Source organism: Meriones unguiculatus, chromosome 2, assembly GCF_030254825.1.
Source record: "Meriones unguiculatus strain TT.TT164.6M chromosome 2, Bangor_MerUng_6.1, whole genome shotgun sequence".
Lineage (NCBI taxonomy): Eukaryota > Metazoa > Chordata > Mammalia > Rodentia > Muridae > Meriones > Meriones unguiculatus.
In genome coordinates this window covers 125706252-125733907 of record NC_083350.1, presented here as the reverse complement: position 1 = coordinate 125733907, position 27656 = coordinate 125706252, and the positions used below count along the sequence as shown (strand labels likewise).

General features: G+C 42.7%; 1 protein-coding gene across 4 annotated transcripts in view; it reads left to right on the top strand.

Annotated features, from left to right (window-relative positions):
• Positions 1 to 4236: 4236 nt before the first annotated feature.
• Rab3ip (RAB3A interacting protein) overlaps positions 4237 to 27656 on the top strand; it is a 44485-nt gene continuing 21065 nt past the window's right edge. The window contains exons 1-5 of one of the 4 annotated variants that reach the window (XM_060378095.1): positions 4321 to 4401; positions 14606 to 14681; positions 17391 to 17671; positions 18446 to 18704; positions 27361 to 27456. In XM_060378095.1, the coding sequence (XP_060234078.1) occupies positions 17421 to 17671; positions 18446 to 18704; positions 27361 to 27456 (606 nt within the window). In that variant the 5' untranslated portion in view covers positions 4321 to 4401; positions 14606 to 14681; positions 17391 to 17420. Of the gene's footprint in view, positions 4402 to 14605; positions 14682 to 17390; positions 17672 to 18445; positions 18705 to 27360; positions 27457 to 27656 lie in introns of all 4 variants that reach the window. The other 3 variants (XM_021643638.2, XM_021643637.2, XM_060378096.1) reach the window with 3 other exon arrangements.

The following is a 27656-nucleotide window of genomic DNA, read 5'->3' as shown; positions in this document are numbered from 1 at the left end:
AATCCCCCAGGGTGGGCTTCGAGCTCAAACAGCAGGGGTCTCCAACACAAGGTGTCTCTGACCTTCTGTTCTTTGTTTTATTTTGTGGAGCTGGGATAGATCCCAGGCCTTGTATTTGCTCAGCAGGCCTTTCACTATCCAGCCAAACTCTCAGGCCAGGAGTCATACTTTTCCATGTGTCGTCCAGCTGAGTCTTCTTGCTGCTGAGGGTGTCTCTGTTTTCTCCCCTTTCTCCTGAACGACTTTTGTTAAATCTCAGCTGCTTTCCTCAACATTCATTTGTGTTTTGGAAGCTGGACGTATATGGGTATCTTAGCTTGTAAGAGAAAAAAAGAAATGTTCCTGGGTGTTGAGGGATGGGAATTTGGGAATTTGTTTTTTTCCCCACCCTTCTCTTAAATGATTTCTGATTATAGAAAGAGTAACAGTAATACATTCAGTCATTTTCACACCATGACTCCTCTATTTTTCAGGAAAGTGGTGTCTACATGTTAGGAAAAATTAGAAGTCTACTTGCATGCTGCCTAACTTGTCATTAGGCTATTCAGAATTATAGATTTTTAGAACAAAATAAAAAGTCTTTCAAAATGGTTTGTCGATCATGTTTCTAAAAATGTGGTAATATTAAAACAAGCTTTTGACTAGCCATTACTTGGAGCCTAGTAATTACAATACACTGAAAATCACAGGCTCCCAAAAGGTAGATCCATTAGGCTTACATTACTTACTCGCTCCTTATAAAATACTAGGCCTCACAATATTTAACTATTTCCCACAAGGTCAGATTCTCGAATCCTTTTGGGTCATCTGGGACTTGAGTTGGGATTGTTGGTAGCAAACTGGAAACAGAGTCCATTCCACGCAGCCCAAAGTATCCGCTTATTTGGAACAAAGTATTTAAAGTATTCACGCAGGGCTCATTGTAGGGTGCTTCTGGTCCTGAAAAATATTATCATAAAGCGAAACTCGTCAACTAATTTTGATTATGTTAGTGACAATACAGTTATGTTCCCAACTAAACAATGTTTGAGGTGCCTGAACTGAGCTCAGGTGATGGGAGGCTGACCGGAGATTTTGTTGTTGTTGCCGACAACATGATTCTGCCTGGACTTTCGTATTGCCACGAAAGACATCCATGTGGACTAAAATTTAGGACAGTCTTGAGAGTCACATGCCGCTTCTCAAATTCCAGTTGGGTTTTTGAAAGAATAGCCCCTTTTCAGACTCAGAGGATTAAATTCCTTTTGCAACCGTACTGCCCACGGGGGAGAGGCACTTGGTGACTCAAACACATCTTGAGGGTTCTGTACCAAAAGCAGGTGCGGAAACTTAAAGTATGAGTCACGTTTGTCAGAATGACTCTATTTCTACAGAAATAGGACAACTCTTCAGAATGCATAATTCCATTAAGCTCTGGGCTCAATCCACATGCCTTTCTTAAGCCTAGCATTTTTCATCTCTTGAAACAAAAGCGCTCCACTGTTGTTCCAAGTTCAGTATATTCCGCTGTTTCATCAGAACAGCATGAAAGCAAATTCTCTTGGGCGCCTGTATGTTGGATAAGCTGGGCCTGTGAGAATTCGTCAATTCCCCAAAGGCCTTGACCTTAAAACATCTTGTTAACAAGATCTGGAGTTCTAGGATTCTGACTGCATTAAAACAAATTCAAACTGCACACTTTGCTTTGTCTTTGCCCTGATAATCAGAAACTGCTCGGAGAGTGGGCGTGAAGAACATTAACACCATAACTCCTGCGCCTATATGAGGAAAAGGCCTTCTCTTCGTATAGCCAAGGGCAAAGTGGCTGACACGGATTCGAGGAGCGTCAGACCGCAGCTTTTGTCTTCAGTGGGCAATGGAGCATCTCTTCGTTCTTCCACTGCAGGCAACCCCGACTAAGCAGGATCAGGTAGACCTCCTAATCCATCACTGCTGTGCTCTGATGGTCTCCTATGCGTATTTGCTTTATAGAATCTTTCTCTCTCTTTCTCTGTCTTTTGTTTGTTTGTTTGAAACAGGGTTTCTCTGTGTAACCCTGGCTGTCCTGGAACTTGATCGTAGACCAGGCTGGCCTTGAACTCAGACGTCCACCCGCTTCTGCCTCCCAAGTGCTGAGATTAAAGGCGGGCACTGCCGCTGCCAACACCACTCCTGCCACTGCCCAGCAAGAAGGTGTCTCTTATCGTCCAGGAGCAGGGAGGAAGAAGCCTGTCTACATTCTTGAGAGACAAGATCCTCAGGCCTGTCTGGAGCACATTCCCCAATGACCAGTCTTCCAAATATGTCAGCCTTGGGGGCCATTCTTATTTAAACTACCACAGCAACTGTTCTCACTCTCAAACGGTGCTCGAGTTCACTATCCAAGACTGCAGACAGTCTTGCAGTTAGTTGATGTGCTCACTGTGGGATTCACGCACATTGGTGTTATTGTTTCCTGTAGACCCGTGATGTCTTGGGTCTTACAGTGAATAAATTAGAGAGCCAAACGTTCATATACCAAATAGTGCCTTCTACCTGTGGATCATTCCCTCTTCCTACCGTACAACAATCTCCTGTAGCAGGTAGTGTGCTTGCTCTCAAGACAAAGGCTAGAGAAAAGAGAGAGAACTCCAGTCACAATCCATGTGGGATATGCTAGCAAGAGTTAAAGCAGCATTTCTCAACCTGTGAGTTGTGACCCCTTTGGGGTCGAATGATCCTTTCACAGGGGACACCTAAGACCATTGGAAAGCATATGATTCATAACAGCAGCAAAATTACAGTTGTGGAGTAGCAACAAAAACAATCGCATGAGAAACTCTATTAAAGGGTAGCTGCATTAGGCAGGTTGAGAACCGCTGATGTAAAGTGCTATGGGTCACAGGTAAGGACGTGGATCCTTATTAGGGTTGGGTGGCAGACAAAGCATCAGGGAATGGTTAACAAAGAAACTGAACCTGGGTTACATAATGAAAGACTACACATGATAAAAGTGTGTGTGTGTGTGTGTGTGTATGTGTGTTTGTGTGTGGGCAACAGATTAGGGAAAAAAAAACCTGTAAAGACAGGGCTATGTATAAATTTGGAGCCTAAGAAGTTGTCTCTTAATAGCAAACTTGTGTCCCTGTGTTTGAATCTTTGGATGGTAGGAACTGTAGCTGTCTGTGTGTGTGTGTGTGTGTGTGTGACTTCCTGTCTAGCAGAAGGTACAGAGATGAAATGTAATAAATGTTTGATAGACGGCATAGAATAAGGGAGGAGAGTTAGGAGTCTCAAATAATGAAGGCCTTCTGACATAAACAAAACAAAATTTAAGAAATCTTAGGGAATTAGAATGGGTAAGAACTGGTAATGCATTGGAGTCATTAAATAGTTAATGACTTTCTAGGTTTCTGTTGTGTACTGAACCCTTTAAACTCTCAAAACCTCAGTGAGGTAGGCCTTCTTATATCCGTTAGGAGTGAAAAGATTGGTGTTATTGCCGATGAACTCGCTCAAGGTCACAGAGGTGGCTGATCACAGGGACCACATACAACCTACTTTTTATTACCACCTCTTTCTCTGAGAATCACAAACATTGACGGAGATGCTGAGGATGACTCCTTCCTTCCTTCCTTCCTTCCTTCCTTCCTTCCTTCCTTCCTTCCTTCCTTCCTTCCCTCCCTCCCTCCCTCCCTCCCTCTTTCTTTTTTCTTTCTTTCTTTCTTTCTTTCTTTCTTTCTTTCTTTCTTTCTTTCTTTCTTTCTTTCTTTCTTTCCTTTCTTTTTTTTTCTGGTTAAAATTTTCAGGGCTTAATTCTGTCTCTACTTTGGCTTTTGGCTTTTCCAACTTGGAAGACCGAAAGTGAGATGAAAGTTTGAAAAACAAAACAATAAGAACAGTTCCCATGAAAGATGAGAAAAGGCATCTGAAAACTGCTAGAGAAAGATTCTGGGTTTCACTAGTCTCCCCTTTCCACCCCCCAACCCCGTACTCCAACTTCAGGTATCCATGCACCTGGAATCTCAGGTCGGTTCTGCTTGTCCTCAACTCACAGTCCAAAGCCTCTTTCCATTCCGGGAGAGCTCAGCCCCTCCTAGTTAGCCTCGGGGTGACCCTGGACTCCGGGCGGGGCAGCCTGCGCCGAGCCCCTCCTGGCACCAGGGGGCGCCGCAGCGCGCGGGCCCCTCGCCCCCCCACCTTGGCCCCGCCTCTAGCCCCGCCCTCTCTCCCGGGGGACGGCCGCTCCCGGCTCCCCGCCCGGCTCTCGGCGCAGGCGCAGTGGGCTCTCCTTCCAGGGCTCCCATCGCAGTGCGCCCGCCGCGACGGAGCGGAGCGGCGTCGGTCCGCAGCGGTCCTCCGCGTCTCCCGGGCTGCGGACGCACACCCTGCGGCAGGGCGAGCGCCGCCGGGCGCGGGCGGCGGCCGCGGCGGGTCCGGCAGGTGAGCGCGGCGGCGGGAGGGAGAGGCCGGCGGCGGGAGCACCGCCCCCCTCGGCGCCTCGGCTCGCGCCCTCGTCCCGCCGGCCCGGAGCGCGGCCGGGCAGGGGCTGGAGGCGGCGGGGAGAGCGCGGACGCCGCCCGCCGACCGCGGAGCCCCGGGGACCGGGAGGGCGGCGGCGGCTCCGGCTCGGCGCGTTACTCATTAACTCCGCGGCCCCGACGCTCAGCTGGCGGCCCCGCGCGGCCTGGGGCACGGAGTTGCTCAAGTCGCGGGCGGCGCGGTTGGCCAGGGATGTTGCGGGGGTCGCCGGCCCGAGAGCCGGTGCCCGGTGTCTCCCCCGCGGTCGGCCCGGCTGGACTTCGGGAGTCGGGACACCGGGGTGGGAGGACACCGGGTCGCTCGCCCCCGCCGCCCACGGAGAAGCCGCTTCGAAGCTGGGGAAGGGATGGTCCCGGGTGAACGCTGCAGCCCTGGAAGAGTTGCCAGTTGTTGGAGATAAAAACATCGATCCGTCGTGGCTGGCTGGAGCACTCTGCTCCGACTTAGGACGGATGCCCCGGAGGCACTTTAGTTTCAAGGAAATGTTGCCTGTTCCCAGCCTACCTGTTTATACGCTCCTCAGTGTCCCCCGAGTCAAGGAAAGAGCCCTGTGATCCTTTTGCTGTGGAATGATTGCATAATTGGAAGGAGAGGCCGATAAGAGGATTAAAACAAACTGTTCTATTGTAAATCTATTGAAAGACCCAGTTTCTGTCCATTACGCTGTTCTTAAGTTTTTGTTTTTAAACAATGACAAATCGAGAGGAAAAAGGAGGCAGAATAGGTATGCTAGCCCATCATTGTAAATATTTGATACTGTTAAATATTTCACCAGTTTTATGGGGCATGTGTTATTTATTTACTAGGACTGTGGGTTTTGAGAAGACTTACCGTGTTTGGATGGACGTGCATTCTGAGTCTGGCTCATGTGATCTAATCCTCAGCTTGGCCTTAGTGGAACGTATCGCAGGAACTGGTTACACAGATTTACCCAATAATGCATTCTTACCATATTTTTGTAGTATGATATAGTAATGACTTCCTTGAACTTTTTTTCTTTCCAGTATTACGATGTTTTTAACTAATGCATGGTTTTGTGAATGAGCGTGTTTGATGAAACGCTTCTTTGCTCTCTTCACATAGCAAGTCACCTGTGATATCGAATACATCCAACCTTTAATGGTCTGTCTGATGTTCACCTGCCTTGTGGAGTTTTGATTAGCAATGGCACTGTTTGAATCCAGCCATGCTTTTTCATTGGTGTAATTCTATACCCTAAACATTATTCTTTACCTCAGATTTCCTCTATGCTCCCTACTCTGCTGCATATGTGATGCTCTACAAATAATTTTTTAAATGGAAAAGTTCCCAGGAATAGCCTGTCCCTCATTATTATGCTGTGGCGGATTAGAAACTTGTACATAACGTTAGTTTCACGTGTATTGCAGGGTTAGATAGGCCTTTCTTCTCTGCCCAGTAGGCCCCTCCGAGCAGCTTAGCTCTAATGAAAATGGCGTAACTTTCAGAACCATCTCTCATCAAGCATGCCACCTTGAGTAAATCATTTATTGAGCACACTATGTAGAAGCATATTAAAATGCCAATATTTGGTCCTTTTCCGTGTTTCAACTCAACCTGAACTTCAGAAACGTGGGATGTGGGTTTAATCAGACCTTCTGTGGAGATGTGGGGGAGGTAGGAAGTATCAAGCTTAACCGTAGCCTGGGCACTGTGCCCGCTCCTTGAGGCTGCTTTTGCTCCTTGGTCCTCAGGACATTCTTAGGTTATAGATAGCTTTATCAGATTTTACAGATCTGGAAACTGAAGAGCGGAGAGTCAACATGACTTGCCTGGAGTACTTAGTCGTCATTTATAGTGGCTGATAGCAAAGCCAGGATGAAAAACTATGTGAGGACCCCAAATGGAGATTTGAGCTCTGTTGTTCCTTATGTTACTGGTCTGTACCTTCTGAAAAAAGCTTTGCATTTAGCAGGTGTGCAGGTAAAATGTGTTTGTGTTTGTGTGTCTGATTTAAAAACTATCCACATGTTCTGATGGTGGTGACATCCGCTTTTGCCACTGCTTTTGATTGCTGAGTCCTGATCTATGCTCACTCCAACTCATTTACCCTCACTAACGAAGAGATAGGTCATTTATACCCCTTTGCCTTTTATAGTTGAGAAAATTGAGACATGGGCGTTTGTGTGGCTTAGCCGGGATCATATAGCTAATTAAGCGACAGGTCGATTAGAAGTCAGGTGGCTTCAGTAACAGGGCTTGCAACCATCACTAACCCCATTGCTTCTTGTGGTATAGGTTGTGACGCCAGAGAGCCGTGCTGTTTGCTCCTAGTCATGACAACTCACCAGTTCATGCTTGAAGGATTGCCTGTTCTTAATTACTGCTCCGTCGACCTCATATGTAGGTCGTAATGCTGAAAAATTGCTTTTAATTTAGCTTTTACGAGATAGTTAATATGAGTGTAATATGTAATTCTTATGTCACCAGAGGTTTTTAAAATAAAATATTCAGTAGGTATCTACTTTGCAAGCCAGTGGGGGTTGAAGGAAGCTATAAAGAGAGTAAGGTAGGAGCGTATGGTGCCCCTGTATTTTATACAACATGTTCCCCAAAAGTTAGAGGAGGCTGGGATGTATGTAGCTCAGTGGTAGAGAGACATTGAGTTCAGTGATAGGACGCAAAAAGCAACAGCCCCCAGCAAAACAGACTAGAACATTTAGAAGGATGTATACCTGTGTATATATGGGGAAAAAAAATCTGTGTATAAATTTTGTTGATTAGCAAAGAGCTACAGAGTTGGGTACTGGGGTGGAAGCAGGGAATAGTAGACACAGGTGTGTGCTAAGGTAATGACAAAGTTATAAGAATATTCTTTGGGAAGATACATTTTAAAATTAAACTCTTGGCCTGTATAATGCAGGTCAACAAATTTTGCTACTGTCTCTACTAAGGTCAGATCTCAGGGTTTTGGAAAACTCTGAAGCTGTTGGTTTCTCCTTTGCTGTAGCGCTGTAATGCCTCCCCCCACCCCAGCTTCTGTGATGTTGGAAACCTACTTCGGCTCCAAGCTTCCCTCATTTATATAATAATTGAAAATGTAAAAATTCTACTTTTTTTAAATTAATTTTTATGTTTGTGCTACATTTGTACTTTTCTTGTGAACTGGACACATGCTTAAGAAGATGGTTCCGTGAGCCCTTGGACAGCAGGCTTTTCTTTATCTTACCCCAATTTATTATAGCTTAGCATTGGGCTTGATAACCAGGACAGATCGTACTGGCTAAGCCATTGAGATTGAGTTGATGTTAGAAATTGAAGTGTTGAGAATGAGAGTTGAGAGGACTAAGGAAGGAAGAGGGGTGCTTTTGACAGCTTGATTAACCTGCTGTCTTTTTCTTCTGCTTTCTCTTTCGCCTTACAGCTGAAAAGGGCAGCTGCACATGATTAAATTGTATATAGTCTTACACAGACTGACGTCTGACTATTGGCAGCATGGGTCAATAGCTATAGCCACAGACCACGTCGACTCCCAGAAGAAGATGGAAGTTAGCAGAGTGGCTGAAGTGTATGAGAGAGTTGTAGCTCGTAGTTAACAAAGACCAGTGTTTTAAGTTTCTACAGTAACTGGGAAACTGGGATCTTTGCTTTTCTGTGACAAACCTATTTCACTGATGTTACCATGAATGGCAGATTGAATTCACTTTTAGTGGCTGAGTAAGACAGGAGTACACTGACTTTAGTAAAATCTAGCTACTGTTTATTTTAGTTTACATGTTGAGCTTTTCAGAGTCCTGTAAGGAGAGTTGAGGAGACAGCTCAGTCAGTAAAGCGCTTGCCTGAGTTTGATCTCCAGACTCTTGTAAAAAACTGTGTACTAGTTGCTTTTCTGTTGCCGTGATAAAATACTACGACCAAAGCAGCTTATAGTAGAGTTTAGTTTGGACTGCAGTTGCAGCAGGTTAGGGATCCATATTGGCAGGGGCAGAGTGGCAGCAGGCAGCCAGAGTAGGAAGTTGAACTAGCCCATCTTTAACAGCAGGCATGGAGCAGAGAGCTCATACAACACGTAGGACGAGGATGTGTCCCAAAGCTTGTCCCCAATGAAGCCCTCAAACCACTGAGAACCAAGTGTTCAAACACGACAGCCTATGGGGGAACAGTTCTCATTCTAACCACCACAAGTTTGGTCTGGTGGCTGTACTTAGGAGGCTGAAATAGGCAGATCTCTGAAGCTTGCCAAGCTGGCTAGCCCAGCATAGTTGATGAGCTCCAGGCCAGTGAGAAAACAGACCCTTCCTCAAAGCAGAGTGGATGTCGCCTGAGTAACGACACCAGAGATACTGTCCTCTGGTGCCAACATGCACTGGGACACAGGGACATACGGACACATACATACAGCCCTCCCAAAGCCCCCCGACAAGTGAAAGCACGCACGCACACACAGCTCTTTAATGACTTTTAACAAGTGTTTAAAAAAAATCTCACCAACTATTCTCATGATGATCGAACAGAGCCAACTCTAAAACAACCCAAAATCTCACTGAGCTTAATATACACAGCACCTGGAGGAGGAATTAACTCTTTATCTCCCACTGTGACTATAGATGCCATGTGACCAGCCAGCCTCACCTTCATGTCACTGTTTGCCACCTTCAGGGTGGAATATGGCTCATGTTCTGGCCAATTGTATGTCAACTTGACACAAGCTGGAGTCATTGGAGAGGAGGGAGCCCCAAGTGAGAGAATGCCACAGTCAGATCAGCCTGTAGGCAAGCCTGCAGGGTGTTTTCTTAATTAGAGATTGATGGGGGAGAGCCCAGCCCATCGTGGGTGGTGCCATTCCTGGGCTGGAAGTCCTGGTTCCCATAAGAAAGCAGGCTGAATAAGCCATGGGGAGCAAGTGAGCAAGCAGCACCCTCATGGCCTCTCATCAGCTCCTGCCTCCAGGTTCCTGCCCTGTTTGAGTTCCTGTCCTGACTTTTTTTGATGATGAACCAAATAAACGCTTTGCTCTCCAAAAAGACAAAAACCTCAAAAAAGAAGCAAATAAAGGAGGACATGATGATAGCAGCCAGTACGAGGGAGAGAATAGAAAGGACGCATGAAAGTGGTGACCAGTGTTGGTGTCAGTGGCTGTGTTTGAAGAAATTTCTGTTTGTGTTTTCAGAGAGTAAGAAGAGTTCAGACATTCAGGTTTTTCTGTGTTGATGTGTGTCACCTCTTAGGGTTGGTATGGTGGCGCTGACCTTAGAAACCCTTGGTCCTTCTGGTGTTGTCTGCTACTGCTGTCTCAGTCAGTTTTGTCTTTATGTCTTTAGTGTATTTGACCTTGACTAATGAATGTTCTTGCGCCAGCTTCTGTAAAGCAAGGACTGGGACCATTTCAAAAGGATGCTGTGATGCTCAGCTAGATTGTGTATGTATGCAGATAAAAATAAACTGGTACATTTACACAATAGAATACTAGTCAGCTATTAAAAACAAGGGCATCATGATTTTGCAGGCAAATGGATGGAACTAGAAAAGATCATCCTGAGTGAGGTAACCCAGAAGCAGAAAGACGCACATGGTATATGGTTTATACTCACTTATAAGTGGGTATTACCCATATAATATAGGATTAACATACTAAATCGACAGACCTAAAGAAGCTAAACAAGGAGGACCCTAGGGAGGATTCGTAAATCTCATTCAGAAGGGCAAGTAGGGTAAATACTGGAAGCAGTAGAAGAGAGAGAACAGGATTGGAATCTACCACAGACATCTTCTGAAAGACTCTCCCCAGCAGGGGATTTAAGCAGATGCAGAGACTCACAGCCAATTTTTGGGTAGAACACAGGGAATCTTATGGAAGAAGTGGGAGATAGAAAGACCTGGAAGGGACAGGAGCTCCACAAGGACACCAACAAAGCCAAATAATCTGGGCCCAGCAGGGCCTGCAGAGACTTGATGAATCAACCAAGGACAGTGCATGGAGAGGACCTAGCCCCCCTGCTCAGATGTAGCTGATTGGCAGCTCGGTCTCCATGTGGGTTCCCTAATAAGGGGAACAGGGGCAGTCTCTGGCATGAACTCCATTGCCTGCTCTTTGATCACTTCCCCCTGGTGGTGCAATCTAGCCAGCCCACAGAGGTAAAGGTTCCAGGCAGTTCTGATGGGACCTGATAGGCTAGGGACAGGCAGTAGGGGAGGAGGACTTCCCTGTTGCAGTAAATAAAAAACGAGTGTTTGAGGGCTATATAATGTTATTTATTATTAGCCCTAAAAATATCATGGCAGTATTATCTTAACGCGCTAACACAAATAATAAGACACAGATACCTGTTAGATTTATAATTGCCTTATTTACCTTGGGCTGGGCAGATATTTCACTTGCACTGTCACAGTGTCCTCACCATCCATCTCCCAGACCCCATCCAATGCCATCTGCCTTAATCACCCTCATCTAAACTATCTTCCATCCATAATCTTATAATTACTTGCTTTTATTCTTCATCTGGGCCTTTCCACACCATTTTTGAGTCCCTTCTCCTCGCCCTTGTGCTTTCTTCTCCACGCTAACCCATCGTGCTGTCCTCCTTCTTCTTCTCTTCTAGTCCGTCTGATTCCTGAGATTCTCTCCTGAACCCCAAAGCCAGGGAACCTTAGCCATATCTACCCTGTTCTGCCCTGCTCAGGTGTAGGCTGTTTAATCAACCAGTCAGATATAATGACTTAGGCAGGTTTACAAATAAAGGATAGGTGTAACCAGATTTTGAGGACCAGCATTAGAACAACCCCCATCAGTGGACTAGGAGAGAGGGATCTGGGGAAGAGGGAAAGAGGGTGGGACCAGGAGAGATGAGGGAAGGGCCTACAACCGGGATACACACTGAAATAAATTATAGAGAATAATAATTTTAAAAATAATAATAAAATTAAAATCTTAGTTCAAAACATAGAACAAAACAAACTCCCGTTCTAGATATTCCAGGGTATGACCTTGATGTTGCTCTGGCCTTTCTAGTTTATGTAGCCCTTTGTAGTAGCCAGCCAGCCAGTTGCCTATAGTTAATGCCATTAGTCCCTGGAGTCCTTTTTTCTAAATGATTGCATTATAGGTTGGCTACGCTTTCTGAGATGAAGGCCTGACTCTTCAGGATAAACGCCAAGCAACATTTTCACGTTAAATGAAGCGTTTAATGGTCTGTCCCTTAGCTGCCTTTCCTGCCCGGTTTTCTGTCATTCTTTCCTCGATAGGTTCCTTTCTGTCAAACCCTTATTCCCTGAGTGTCCTATCTTATTTCCCTGCCTTGTCAATCTTGTGGACTCTTTAGCATTTAAGATGTAAGTTGTATTTTACTCTCCTTAGAGAGTACATTTTTTCTCTCCCTCTTCCTTCTCCCCCTGTGCCTGCAGGGTACTCACTGCCTCTCATGGGCCACATGCTAGCCTGACCACTGCTCTGTCCTTAGACCTCAGCACTAGGATGTGCCTGGAGGGAATGGAGCTGGTGATCATGCCTCTGATGTGCTGGAAGTGGATGGACGGAGGTGTGAAGGGCATGGACTGATAGATGGAATTTTTAACACTTTAATTCATGATACACTGTTGAAGTAGCAAACTTCCTTAATGTCAGGAGACAGTCTTTAAAAGGCATGCTAAACTAGAAAGTCATCTGATAATTTATATATATATATACCTGGTCAGGTGTGGTGTGGCAGGTTCCTTTAATTCCAGCAGTCAGGAGGCAGCAGCAGGTGGAACTCTTTGAGTGTGAGGCCAGACTGGTCTACATAGGAATTCTATGTCAACTAGGGCTACCTGGTGAGACCGTGTCTCAAAAAAATGTGTGTGTGGGGGGATGACCCATTCTCCTAGCTCTTACTGCATCTTCCAGTGGTTGGTAAATAATACACTGAAAGAAGAAAATAATCCCTTTTGGTGTTTTGAGGCAGCGTCTCACAATACAGCCTGGGTTAGCCTGGACCTTGTGTAGGTTGGCTTGGTCTTGAACTTGCGGGGTTGACCCCTGACCCTCCACAGGAGCACAGTGACACTCAATATTACACATACTCACATAGTTATAATAACAATTTAAAAAATTGAAAAATGAGATTGTTAGCTTTCCTGTTCAGGCTCTGATGTTTTCCTCTGATGCCATGTAACCCTTGTTTATTTCTGAAGTGTAGTTCTCCTAACAGTTTTTATAAATAGAGAATCAAATTAATTATCAGGTACGTCAAGTTGACTTGGGAATGTGATTCTTTTTCTACTTCTCACTTGTCAAGGGAAGTTGAATCTGGAATGCACTGTTAGTGGGAAGTGTGTGTGTGTGTGTGTGTGTGTGTGTGTGTGTATACACTTGTGTGATTATAGAGGTCAGAAGTGGATCTTGCATGTGGCTCAGGCACCTTTTGAGACAGGGTGTCTCTTTAGTCCCGAACTTGCCCTGTAAGCTAGGCTGGCTGCCACGGGAAACCCCAGGAGTCCTCTTGTCTCCCCCAAGCCCCAGTGTTGGGATTATAAGCACAGTGTTGGCATTATAAGCACATCCTACTTTTTACATGAATTCTGGGATCAAGCCTTGTACTGAGCCATTTTCTAGCTCCTGCCCTTTGTTCTTCCTGTAGCATTTAGCACACACTGTCACAGAAGACATACTGGGATCAAATCATTATTTCTAAAACGGGTAAATAAAAGGAAAAATCAAGCCAGGCGTCGTGGTGCAATCCTTTAATCCTAGCAGTTGGGAGGCAGAGGCAGGTGGATCTCTGAGTTCAAGGCCAGCCTGGTCTACAGAGTGAGTTCCAGGACAGCCAGGGAGGGCTACAAGGAGAAACTTTGTCTCAAAAAACAAACAAAAACAAAGCAAATAAAAATCATTTTATCCTTACATTTTGGTATGTCATACATCTGTCTTAGGTCATGAGGAAAATATTTTTTTAAAAATCAAGGTAATAATAATGGGGCTGGACAAATGGCTCACTGGGTGTTCTTCCAGAGGACCCTGGTTCAATTTCCAGCACCCACATGGCACCCACAACTGTCTCTAACTCCAGTTCTAGGGAATCCGACACCCTCACATAGACATACATGTACAATTAAAAAGGAATCATTAAAACATTTAAAAAGATCAACTTAATATAAGTTCATTGTGTCTAGCCAAGGATCGCAGTAGCTACTAAGATCATGACAGACAAGCGTGTCGGCCTTGAGTCAATGAGTGGCAGTCACAGTTTCTAAGCTCGCCAGCAGGTACCTCAAAAGGGAAACCCTGGCATTTTTAATTTAAGGACTCTTCAGAGTTAGCTGTTTTGACTTTGTATTTTTATTAAACTTTTGTCATATCTAAAACTGTGTTGGTTACAAATGACATTAAGATAACTTACTTGCTTGATTTTATGTGTATAATAGTTCAGAATAATAACATCAGTATTACTGCTAATGTGATCATAGTTCGTGGTACCTTTACTGCATTAGACCTTAGAAAATATTATTGGATTTACTTTATTGTTGTAAAATCATAGGAAGAAATTACTTTTTTGTGGTTAAGATACTATCCCTATATTAGATGTTTTTACTTTCAGAGATTTAAAAAAATTAATATTCATATGGTTTAAAGTTAAAATTCAGACCTATAAAAATACAATGAGAAAAGTCTGGACTTGATCTTTTCACTCTACTTGGTTCCTCCCTCCCACCATAGGTAATTGTTAGTTCTGCTTTTAGGGTAACCCTCCAGTTCTAAAATACATGTGTATGCATGTGCAGTTACATGTATCTCTTATACAGATAATAAGCTTGTGCTTTTACTCTCGTCTCCTAGATTGTGAAGTAGCTTATGCACTGGTGAGCAAACTTGTCAAATTTGTGTTAGATTTCAGGTCCCCACGGCACAGTGGAAGGAGAGCAGAGCGCTGCCCTCCACATGTGCGCTGGGTAAACATTTTTAAAAGTAGCTTACTCTACACAGCTGTTTCTGCTCAAGGTCTTTCCTGTTTTTATATTTACCAGCACAGCCTCAAGGTCATTCATAGCCCTGTGTGGACACTGTTCTTTTCATATGCACAAGTAGCATTTCATCGTGAGGCCGAACCTCACCTTATAAAGTCAGTCCTTTGCTGTTACAAATGATGCGTTTATCATGTTTTTGTTTCTCCAGTTTGCCTGTTTGTCCGTGGGCTGAAGCCCCAGGAGCATGCTGGGTCATATGCTGCATGAACCTGTCATTTTTCTAGGTATTGTCATACTTTTCTTCCAGAAGGTTTATCTCATTTTGCATTTCTAGAAATGAAGATGATGTTATACCTGTAATTCAGTGAGCCTTTAAGGTATACAATGTCGAATTGGATAACTGTGGGATAGAAGGAAGGATTGTCGTTACTAATAAAATGTCAGTTTAAATACAGGCTCCTGCCGCTGCTCTTGGTTTACCACCAGAATGAGATGGTAAGAACCTTTGATGAAGGAAGTCACCGCACACTGGATATAGGACTGAGAAAGCAGGCTGGCACTGAGGGCAGCTTCCACCCGCTGGCTAGTGTTCATAGTACCAGAAGATGCTGTGTAGTCTCCTAGGGAGAGAAAAGTCGTAAAGGTCTAAACCAGCTGAGGATCCTGCAAGCTACAGTCCTGCCACGCAAGATCTGCACGCTGGTGCAGTAGTGCAAGAATGTTGTGGATTTAACCAGTCACTTCTTTATTGCATTCAAGGACTGCTCCATGGGCGGGAGTACATGATTGATACTGTAAACCTGGCCGTACACCAAAGGTTGGGTGTTACAGGCCCTAGCAGAGGACACACTCCTAATGATGTACTAAGTGGGACCCACAGCCTAACTGCCTCCTAAGTATTTGTGTTGATGTCCAGTGTGGGTCAGAGACACTTCTTTTTGAACAGGGTGAGAGTTAATGCAGAGGCTCCTGTGTGGCCAGAATGCTTAGAGTAAGTGACTGTTGCGTGCTCAGCCCTAAATGATACACCTGCCCCTGCCTGGCCCAGGGGACATCACCCAAGAGGGGGGGAAAGATGATCAGAACCCCAGGATGGAGGAGAGCGCCTCTGTTCTTTGCATGTGGCATGGCTGTTGCAGTGTTGGGCATACAGCAGCTGTGGCTACCTGCAGAAGACCTGCAAAGAAGATAAGGATCTGGGGGTGGTGGTGGGCCTAGTTGGGAAAAGAAAAGCATCAAAAAGAATGGGCGAGGGATAAGAGACGATCATAGGGGTGAATGAGCGTAATGTACATACGTGAGACTGTCCAAGTTTGCGGAACGTCAGTGTAGTGTAAACACATTTCAAAGTTTTTTTTTTAAACCTTAGCATGAATTAGTTAATTATATTGAAAGAAAAATAAAATATATGCTTTTAGCATAGGCTCCTTGTGCCTGTGTATTTGTATGTGTGTTATGTAAAAAATGAAAGTGGTTCTTTTAGGTGGAAAAAAAAAACAAATTAGGAAATATCTCATCTTTCATTTGGCATAGTAAATATTTTGCATTAAATTAGTTAAGCTTTGAGGACTAATATCGCCATTTGCTGTTAATAAATTTGTTACTAGTATATTTACTTTGAAGTTGGGCATTTATAGATTTAGTTGATAAAAATTTGGTTGTTCATACATGATCATGTAGTAATCTGCAATTCTGAGAGGATGTCAGTACTGTGTTGACTTTCTGCAGGCTTTTTAGTCTCTACTGGATTATTTCTTAAGGCTTTCTATTGGTGGTGTGAGAGGGTTAAAGTTACCAGTTCAACAAGTGCACGCTTATCTTTGTGTCTTGTGGAAGAAGTGATGTAGCAGCTGCTGCTTGCGTTTTAAAGGTCTGGGAAGGACCACACACAACATCCACGTACTGTTGTGGAAGGGACCAGGTTGGAAGAGGAAGTTGGGTTCCAGGCTTACAGGCTATGACTTTGGACTTTTCCCTGTAGATTAAAAAAATAAATAAATAAATTATTTGTTTTACAAATAAGAGAACAACCTGAGGGAGGAGACATGTCTTATTTTTTATATGAACTTTGTAAAACTATTGAACAATACTGTATAAAGTATATTTCTGCTAGTGTAGAAATGGAAGTGTACTTGTTATTAATGGCTGTGAAATAAATGTTTCTCAGGAGCACTGTGTTCTTAAGTGCCTTAAGGGATTTTGAAGGGGTGGGCCAGGACGGGGACTCCACTTAGGCCCATTCCCAACGTTTGGGTTAGGGAAACGAAGCCTATAACCCAGGACTGGGTCCTGGGCTCTGACCCAGCCCATCAAGGCCAGCAGTCAGGGTACAGATTGGGGCTTGTGCATCTGGTGGTGATTTTGCTCTCTTGTTACCACCTAGGTTTTGATAATGATTTTATGACTAGCCAGGAGACTATGGTTGCACTTAGAGTATGGTGTATATGTCCCTGTGTCTACATATATATCAGTGGCTTGGAACATTCTCAAATGGCTCAGAAATATTGATAACACCCTAAAACACGGATTGTCTCACAGGAGCTCTGAAGTTGTTTTTGGAAATTTAAAGTGATTTTGAGATAAAAACCACTGGTTTATCCAAAGTTGCAGCCAGTACAAGGCATGATAGAATAGTTGAACTTAAGACTGTCTTGTTCTAATGTGTGTATGTTTTATTTTTACTGTCTTTTCTACTTTTTCTAAACAAGGTATTAAATGATGGCAAAGTTCAGAAATTAAGAAAGCTTTTCTTCATTCCTCATACCTTTTAATTGTACCTACTATGACAGTGTTTCTATATTTTTACATCTTCTCCAAATCAGGTTACCCTCTGTGTCCTATTTCTACCATGAGATCACTTTGCCGATGCTAAGTAGGTTTGTAAAAACTGTATCTTACTGTAAGCCTGTACTTTACGTGGACTATTTTACAGCTTATGTATTTTGATTTAGTTTTGAGCTGAGTCCCTAAGAGTCATGTTCTTTTGTCCTCAGCTTAGGTTGTCTTATGATGAAGCCTTTGCTATGGCTAAGGACCCCTTGGAAGGCTTCCATGAAGTAAACCTTGCTTCACCGACTTCTCCGGACCTTCTTGGCGTGTGTGACCCAGGAAGCCAAGAGCACACTACCTCCCCGAGTGTCATCTACCGGCCACACCCTTCATCTTTATGCACTGCTCCCGTCCAGGCTAATGCGTTAGATGTCTCTAATCTTCCTACACAACCCGTCTATTCATCCCCTAGGCGTTTCAACTGTGCGGAAATACCTAATATCAGGTAGGAGACCATCAGCACACGTAGTGTGAATTATTGTTAGTTTGAAAAGTTTGCTTGGCTGTCTTAAATTATTCTTTTTAGAAAATTTGAGTAATGTAAGTATGCCCACATCGTGGGATATATTTAAATCCTTAGACCAGGAATTGGCAAACTTTATTCTTATTTTTTTCTAAGTGGGTGTTTGCTTGCATGTGTATCTGTGTACTGCATGTACATAGTACCTGTGAAGGCAGGAAGAGGGTGTCAGATCCCTGAGTTACAGATGGCTGTTAGCCATCACCTAGGGAGCTGGATACAAATCTGTGGCCTCTGTAAGAAGAGCAGGTACTCTTAACCTTTGAGCCATCTCTCCAGCCCCAGGCCATACAGGTTTTGTACCAACTCTTTGGTTTTATTTTTACAGTATGAAAGCAGCCACAGACAGTGTGTAAATGAGTAAGTATGATTGTTCCAGGAAAGCTTGTGGCCACAGAAATTTCATATAACTTCTACAGGTCATATAGTGTTTCTGATTTCTTGTTATCTGTTCCTGGCTTGTGGGCCTTAGGAAAGCAGGTGGAGACTTGAGTCAGCCCTCAGGCTACCATTTGTGCCCCTGTCCTTGAGGAGGAGTACTCAGTAGCACTTTCTTTGGTGACAATATTTCTGTGGTATGCTGTATGAGTGAGCGCCGTTAGCTGCGTGTGGCGTCTCTGGTGTCAGGACCTCTGCTCATTAAGTGGAGGTGGGCTAGTTCGTGAAATATTTTATGGCATACCTTCTGTCTCCTTGCAGCATTCATGTTCCAGAGCCAGCACCATCCCTTGCCTCTGGGGTGGCCACAGGGCTTACCAAGCTAACTGCGAGGAAGGACAGCTGTAACGCAGAGAGGGCGTTTCTGCAGGGTGCCGCCGTCACAGAGGCTCCCGCTGCCACGGAGGATGTCTTTGGGTTGAGTACGGATAGCCTGTCGCGGTTACGAAGCCCATCTGTCCTGGAAGTTAGAGAAAAGGGCTACGAAAGGTTAAAAGAAGAACTTGCAAAAGCTCAGAGGGTAAGAAAGCGCTATTGCTCTTCCATATGTTCTGTCAGAAACAACTGCTTGTGATGGCAGCTGGGAACATTCTTCCAGGGTGTGATACTCTCCGCCTGCCTCAGCTTCGCTGGACAGCAGCTAGGAGGCGAAACTGCGCGAGTGTAAAGAAGCTCTGCCTAGCAGTAGGACCTGGAGAAATGAGATTCCAAGGCTCTTCACCGACTGCCATCTGTCTTTCTTTTCTGTACACAGTTTTGTGGGTTAAATCCCTTAGGGATTCCATGTGGATTATGTCCTTCTGTGGTGGATTGAGGCTCACTTCCTTGAAGCCCACCACTAGTTCTTTTTACTTGGAGGAATTGCTTGAGTAATGTCGCCATTCTTTCTTTTCCTAATTGTGAACATTGTATTTTACTTTGGAGAATTTTCTTTCATTGATAATTTCTGTTTGTCTTCAAATTTATGGCCAGCGCTTCTTACTCCCCCCCCAAAATAAAATTACAGAGAGAACTATATAACATTAGGAAACAGGAAAGGTATTTATTTGTGTGTGTGTGTGTATAAGGGGATGGTATTTCTCTGTGTGTGTGCAGAGGCTAGAAGACAGAATGGCCTGTTTCCTTGTCACTCGCTGTCTGTTCCCTTGAGGCAGGGTCTTTTCTTGAACCTGTTTTGTTGTTTTGGCTAGAAGATAGCATGCACCAGTGATCTGGCTCCCTTCATCCCCTTGGAGCTGTGGTTATATGCTATGCCAAAATGTAGCCTTGTTTCATGGGTGCTGGGTCATCTGGTCCTCATGATTGTGCAGCAAACATTCTCAACTATTTAGCCATCTTGCTAGTCCAGGAAAAGTCGTAAATGAACAATCTTACTTTATCAGCCTCAAAACAAAAGTAAAGTTAAAACACAGTGAATAGAAGGATGGGAACGGTAAAGATTAAGAGTGGAATTCAGTGAGATTAAAAAGAGAAATAGAAAATGAATACAACAAAATATGGATTCTTTAAAACATTAATAAAATTGGCAAACCTCTTGCAAGATTGACAGAAAAAAATTAGATTATTTTTTTTTAATATTAAGAGTAAAACAGGTGTTACTCCTGATCCCACAGATAGCTAAAGTACAACTTAGGAATAATAAGAAAAGTTCTATGAACATAAATTTAACAGCTGTGGTTAAATACCAATTTGTATTTTAAAAGTTTCTTTTATGCCATGACATTGCCCCGGCATGATTTTTTAATATATTTATTTATATAATATTTTTGTGTATATGCATGCTTATCTCCTAGCTCCATTGGGAATCTCTTGAAATCTTTTTTTTTTTTTTTGTATTATTTAGAGCTGTATTGAGGTAACTGAAATGATTTTGATGTGTGAGTGTGTACATATTGAATTTTATTAGGATGAGTATGAAATAGTTTTAATGTTAACTTAGGACTCAAGTCTTGAGGACTTGGATATGAAAATATTTTCTGAATTCTGGTAACTTTTGAATCAAAATTATGTCACTGGCTGTTTTTTTCCTCATGATTCCTAGCTCCCTTGATTGCATCCATTTTATTTTATTTGTACTTTTCTATTTAAAGTAAACCTTGGTTTTTATCCTTTCTACTAATGTGTGCCCTCTAATTGGTGTGCTTAAGTGGTTCATACTTAATGCAATATTGATAAAATTTGGCTAAATCTATTGTCTTACTGTTGGTATTCTGTTGTTCTATTTGATCTCTTATTTCTCCTTTTATATTAATTCATTTTTGGTAATTTCAGTGTTTGGCTCAGTGGCTGACTTTTGTTGCATTAGCTTAGTAATGACTTCTGGCTTATAGCACGTCACTTCATCTTGTCACTGTCTGCTTCCTGAGGCGTGCATATGTAGTGTGCATATAGTGTAGCTTGGAAGCGGATTTTCTTTTTCACTTCCAGCTCTGTGCAGCTCTGTACTTCTTCATATATTTTAAACCTTACTACACACTTTTATTTTGCATTGAACACTTGATTATTTTCTGTTTCCTTTTTTTATATATGAAAAGGTCCCTTTTTTTAGTTGTTTTTTTTTCATTTCATGGGGTACAGTCTTGAAGGCAGATACATGTTTTCTTTCTCTTAGTGTTAAAAGGTTTTGCTTCGTTGTCTTCTAGCACACATTGTTGCTCTATATGTAATTCTTTGCTTTCCTGTTGCTGTGAGCGTCTTCCGTAAGAAGTTTTATTGTGGTTTTTCCCCTTTAGTGTGGTTTTCTTCAGGGCTGGGGTGTCTGTGTGCATTCGTGCATGTGTGCATTTAGAGTGTGATGTGCTCTTCAATCTGCAGGTTTTTTGTTTCTACAAAATTTTGGACATTTTGCCTTCAGTTTTAAAAATCTTTACATTCTTTTCTCATGTCTCCTTTCTTGAATTTCTATTATATGTATGTTAGATCGTGGGGTTCTATCTTTTTCTTTTTAACCCTTTCTCTCCATTGTGTTTCATTGTGGATAGTTTCTTGTAGTTTCCAGTGTTCTTTCCTTCCGCACTTCTCACCTACTTTGGACTTGTAGGTTTCATGTCCAAAGCTTGCTCTTGTTGTCTAACATGGTCACTCTTATGTCTAGTTTCTGGACCGTGTGTTTTGAACTCCCCAGTACTTCATGTGCTCATATAACCCAGGGCTCATGGGAGTTGTTTACCCTTCTGCAGGATCACAGTCTTTGGTTGGCAAGTGCCCAATGGCTTGAGAATTGTTTCTTGTACGTTTTTCTAGTTTTTCATTTGTATGGATGATAAATTGGACCCTCGTACCCTATCTAGTTAGTACTGGAAGTTGTATTCTTTTATATTGTTTATCTGCCCACTTTATCCAGGTAACTCCCTTCCCTTCCCTGCACTTCTACACATATGCACACTTGAATTGTTTTGAGCTTTACAAGGAAGAGCAGACATTTCGTTCATGATCATATTTGAAGTGTGCGCTGTACCCTTGTTGTATTTTGTTGATTAAGTGGGTTGTGTGCATGGGTGTGCAGGCATACTGCAGGGTGAATAGGCGCATGTGCTGAATATGCCAGATAGGGTTATTGCTAGTTACTTAGAAGCAATACAGCATATTAGGAGTTTAACCTCAGAGTTTCATCTTCTTTGTATGCAATGCTCCGATGTAGAAACTCATAGTAGACAGCTTTCCTGTGAGGTGGCTAGGGATCTGTATTCTTCTGTATTGGGCTTTGTAATCTCATAGGGCTGAACAGCCACTTTGCAGCCACAGATCCACAGTGTTTGAAAAGGAGAACCACTGGTGAGACTGAGAGTTTAGGACACCAGGCATTGTCATGTGATTCTGTAGTTAACGGGCCTTCCTTCCCCAGGTTGTTGCTGAAGATCAGCTCGGGTAGAATAAGGGCTTTGCGTGTCCTTATTAAAACGTCTCACCCCAGAGCTGCTGAAACAGGATTATTGTGTTGAAGCTTAGAAACAGGCGTTTCTCACAAACTTCCCTCTTACTTTTTACACTTGCTAAGAATGATCCCTTCTCCTGTGAAGGATTATCTTCAGGTTTTATTCTTCCTGAAAAAAGAATGCAATGAACTTGACAGTAAAGCTTGCAGCCAGAGGGAATCACTCAAGAAGTTTAGTTAATCTGACCCTACTATGATAGTTGTAGCCAAAGAAAGGTAACCATTTACTAGGTTCTTTCATTAACAAATACTTTTTGACTGTGTAGTGTGCAGGAATAAACTAGACATAATCCTGTATTTGATGAGTTTATTTTGGCAGGGTTTGACGGTGTATTTCTGTAATCTTAGCACTCAGAACACTGAGACAGTAAGATTGCTGTGAATTTGAGGCCAGTCTGGTCCACGTATTGAATTCCAGGCCAGCCTAAGTTAGAGTGAGGCCCTGTCTCAAAAAAAATAAACCAAACTAAATTAAGAAAAACATTTAGTAGCTGTACAGAGGAGATGTAAATGTGCCTCATGACTGTGGACTGTCTGACATCCCTGAAATCAACAATGGGCCAGTTAGATAGTATTCAGGACAGTTGGGATTGACTACTTATGCATGAGTTTGGTCAAAGCTGCTCAGACTAACTTAATTGAGTTGATGGTAATCACTAGGTTAAATACCTTTAAAAGTATCTCACTAATGATGTATTGAAATGGAAACACAGAGTAATAGGATAAAACTCTGTTCTCTGTCAGCCTAAAGGAATTCTCCAAAATGACAACCCTCAGAAGAAAAGAAACATTGTATCATTGATCCATTAACAACATTGTTTTCTTTCTATGTATATGAAATGTTTATCATATGTGAAATTATGAAGTCTAGCTGCATACATAGCAAAGCTGAGTGGCAAAGTGATTGCACAGTGTACCAAGAGGCTCAGTTTCTAGCACTGGGGTAGGGAAGATAAGGTCTTCGCTGACCACCCCTGTCATGCAGTTACAGCCCCAACTACTTTGGGGGGACTGAGTTGCAGAGGGATTGCTGTTCCTCAAGAGTCTGGGGCCAGCCTGGGGGCATAGCAAGACCCCTTCTGGGAATACAAAGATGATGAGGTCTTAAATGCTGTTGAAATACACTTGTAGAGTCCTGATGGTCTCTGTGCATGCATCTCTCAGCTTCCTTCCCCATGTTCTCACTCTAAATCCAAATTACTAGCCTGAAAGATACACTAATGACTGCTCTGTTTCTCTAGTTTTATTTTATTTTATTTTTTTAAGTTAGCCAGACTGTCCACCTATTGCATTTTGAATGGCAGATCTGATGGTTACTTCCTTGATTAGACTCCCTCAGTGATGCCTCTTCTCTTTTTGGTAATTCCCCGTTGTTTTAAGATAGTCCTGTTTCTTATTTTGCTCTTCAGGGCTGCTTGAGACAGGTCATAAACCTTTCCTGTAGCATCTACCGTCCACATTGTCATCTATTTTGACACTTACTGCTTCATGCCTTCAGTTTGGTGGACTCCTAATTCCTGGAATATACCTGTCAAAACTAACAGATTTTCCTTGTAAGTCTGCTTAAAACCCTTGTAACTCTCATTAGACTGACTTCATGGAAACCACGAGTTTTCTCCCTGATGCTAATTCTGGCTGTAAGCTGATCACCTGATTCATTAATGTTAGCATTTGTTAAAGGAGTAAAGTTTGGATAACTATGTTACAGTACAGGATGCTAATAAGGAAAAGTACAAACATTAAAAAATATTCACATGGAGTACGCATCTTAGGTCATTTTTGGTTGGCTGAGTTGGAACTTAAAGCATATAAACGAACAAAAACATCAGTTGTTTGTGGACAAAGAGTTGAGCTGGATTGGACCAGACTGGGGAGCGAAGGAGAGACTGGACAGGTTTGACTCTGTTTAGAGTGTGAAGTAAGGATGAACTCTGAAACGGCAACTGGCACAGGCTCCTGAGGGCCTCTGGTCCCGGGGGGAGTTTATGCTGCTTTGGTTTGTAGTGGCAGCTAGTCTAGAGTTCTGCCTCCGTGAGGGCCAGACACACGTGTTTGGGAGCCGGTTGAGAGTTGGTCTTCAGTGTCTCTCGGGAGCATTTACAGTGTTCGTGGGGTATTGCTGTTCTCAGCACTCTGAAGGATCCCATGTCCTTTCATAGTCTCTGTAGATTTGCCTTTCTTCAGATAGGCTTAGTGTGCTTTTAAATCTCTTGCATATGTCTTCATGGCTGCACCATTTACCCACTGTGTTGATTAACAAACAATAGATGCTTAATAAAAGATATGTTGGCTGCTTCTGAATTTGGGAAATTACAAATAAAGTCCTAAAAACATCTGTGTGCATCTTTTTGGGTGGGCATAATTCTTTAGCTCGTTTGGGTGTGTACCTAAGCAGTGTGATTGCTGGATCATTTGTTAAGACTCTCTCTGGTTCTGTAAGTAACTGTCAAATCCTTTTCCAAAGTAACTGCACTGCTTTGTACACAGCAGCACAGGATGAGAGTTTCCTGTACTCCGTGTCCTCGCTAGCACTCAGTGTTTTCAGTGGTTGCATTTGGCTGTTCTGATGGTATTTTGTTTTAATTTGCATTTACTAATGAAAGAGAACATTGAGTGTCTTTCATAGGCTTGTCACCTGTGTATCTTCTTTGGTGAAAATGTCTTTGTCTGATATTTTGTCCATTTTTAAAGTTTATCTTCTGTTAATGTTAATAATTCTTTTTATATTTTGATAATAGTTCATCATCATATGTCTTTTGCAAATACTTTCTATCTATGGCTCAGCTAAGTTCTCTGTCTCTGCTGTGTGGGTGTCTTTGTGTATATCTGTGTGTATGTTTTGTGCATGTGAGTGGTGAGTCTCCCCGCCCCTATGGGTTGAACCCAGGCCCTCATCCTGTTAGACAAACCTTCTCCCATTGAGTCACCTCCTCAGTTATTCTTAGTTAGTTACCTTCATCTTTTTCAGTCACAGTTCTACAGTTAGTTATGATTTTTTCCACTCCTGGTGAAGCTTCAGCAGCTTTTATTGTGTTTGGGTTATTGATACTTACTCTCTACTCTATCACTCAAGCAGGTTTTAGGGCAGACAGTTCCTGAAGTCTTACAAATATGTTACTTCATGGCCTTTTACATGAAAGATAGTTTGGCTGGGTACAAAACACTCAGTTTATAGTCTAGTTTTCTTTCCTTTTTTTTCTTTCTTTCTTTTTAATAGTACCACAATCTTTTCTAGCATAAAATATTGCTGTTGAAGTTTCAGGCTATAGGCAAACTGATCCATTTTTTTTCTCCCTTATGAGAAACTTTGTTTTGTCTATAATTTTTAATTTTTTTAAACATTTTTTAAAAATTTATTTATTATGTATACAATGTTCTGTCTCCACATATGCCCGCACACCAGAAGAGGGCATCAGATCTCATTTTAGATGGTTGGCAGCCACCATGTTGTTGCTGGGAATTGAACTCAGGACCCCTGGAAGAACAGTCAGTGCTCCTAACCTCTGAGCCATCTCTCCAATTTTTAATTTTTTAACGTTTTTAACAGACAGAAAAAATAAAAATCATATACATTAATGTATTGCTATATATGTTTCAAAGTTGTACCATGTTTAAATCATGGCTCTTCAAATTTCCCATTGACAATGTTCTTTAAATCCCTTATTGCAGCTTTTTGAGATGTCAGGTACGTTATTGTAGTCATTCTGCTGTACAGTAGCATACCAGAATGTCTTGTTTTTGTTTAACTGTGACTTTACGTGTCCGTTTTGGTTTTTGTGCACATGTAACTTGAGTTTCTAGTGGAGTATTAGGTCCCTGTGAGGGAGTCGGATAGCCAGTCTGGCCGCCCTTGTGATTGTTGTGTGGTGTTGTCTTCACCGGCATCTTTCAGAGTTACGCATTGTTCAGCCAGGTTTTGTTTTTGTTTTTTCGTTTTTTTTCCATAGTGTTTCTGGGGTCTTCATGCCTCAGCATTCCACTGTAAGACTGGAGTTTTTGCCTCAGGTCCTTGTCTCAACCTGTCTGCATTGTTTTGATGGTTTTCCCCAGTGTGAGACTGTGCTGGCGCTCCAGGTTCACTCCTCAGTAATTCTGCGGTGAGTGCAAACTCAGGAGTTTCCTGGCAGCTTGCTGCTTACAGGATGGACCTTGTGGTTGCATTCACCTGCAAGTAAGGCCTGGTAAACCTTTCTGCTTTTTCCATTTTCTCACATATGTTCCTTCCGTTTTCTCCATTGTTAGAGTCCTCCTGTTTTGAGGTATTTATGAGGGATTGTGTTCGGAGTCTCTTGCTTCACTTGCTGCAATCGGGGACATTCTCTTATGTCCCGAGACTTGTAAGGGTTCTCGCTGAACAAGCTGTTGAGGATTTATCATTAGGTTCTGAGATCTTAGGATGTTTTGTTTTCAGCAGTTGTCCTTGGGAGGTTAAACTTGAGCTGCCTCCACAGTCAAGGACTGGTCGTCACATTATCAGCGAAACTGTGTGACCTGGAAGGAGCTTCGGCTTTTTAAATCTGTGTTTGAAAGGTTAACCTAGGGTGACTTCGGCATATAAAATCAGATATTCTGATGCTTTAATAAAATAATTTTGTGGATGTGGATATGTGTGCATGTGCAAAAGTGTGGAGGTCAGAGGTCAATAGTGGTGTCTTCTTATTGCTCTGTACCTTATTTGTTGGAGTGGGCTGTCACTGAGCTTGGGGCTCATCTGTTTTGTAGGCTGTGAGCTCCAGGGATCTGCCTTTCTCTGTCTCCTCCGTGCTGGGATTACAGGTGTGCACTGCTGTGCCTGGCTTTTTTTTACCTGGGTTCTGCCTCCAGACTTGGGTCCTTGGGCTTTTGTGGCAGGGACTTTGCTGACTGAGCCATCTATCCCCTGTAAATGAACATTAACAAGTAATTAATTTTATTGGCATTAGTATACGAAATTGAAAGAAGTACTTGCTTGGTAGAAATAAGTGTGTTTAGAAAAAGCTAAAGGGGAAATAGTGGTTTTTTTAATGTGTTATGTTCACATTTAGTCTCTGAATGTTTTATGGAAGGAATATAATGTAAATGCTGGGATTACTTGAATTTTAGAGTTTGATTGTCTTCCATATAATGAGTCCTAGGCATTTTCAATATGAACATGTAGGAGATGGTATTAATATTTTATAATTTTGTTAATAATTATTATGTAGTTTATATAGTCTCATTTCAGACAGAAGAGATCTAAAACAAAATTATCAATTTCTCATAGGAATTGAAGTTAAAAGATGAAGAATGTGAGAGACTTTCGAAAGTGCGAGATCAACTTGGGCAGGAGTTGGAAGAACTCACAGCTAGTTTATTTGAGGTTGGTCTGTTTACATCGTGGCCAAGAGCAACATCCCACTTTTATGTGTTGATAGAATTGGTTTGTGAAGGAACCTTGAGAAGGATATGCCCAGTTTCGTGTGTGTTCATAATACCTCCAAGCAAGAAAGAGAACATAATCGTTAAGGAAATGTAGCTCTACAATTACAGGTATAAAGAGGAAATAGGAACACCATAGCT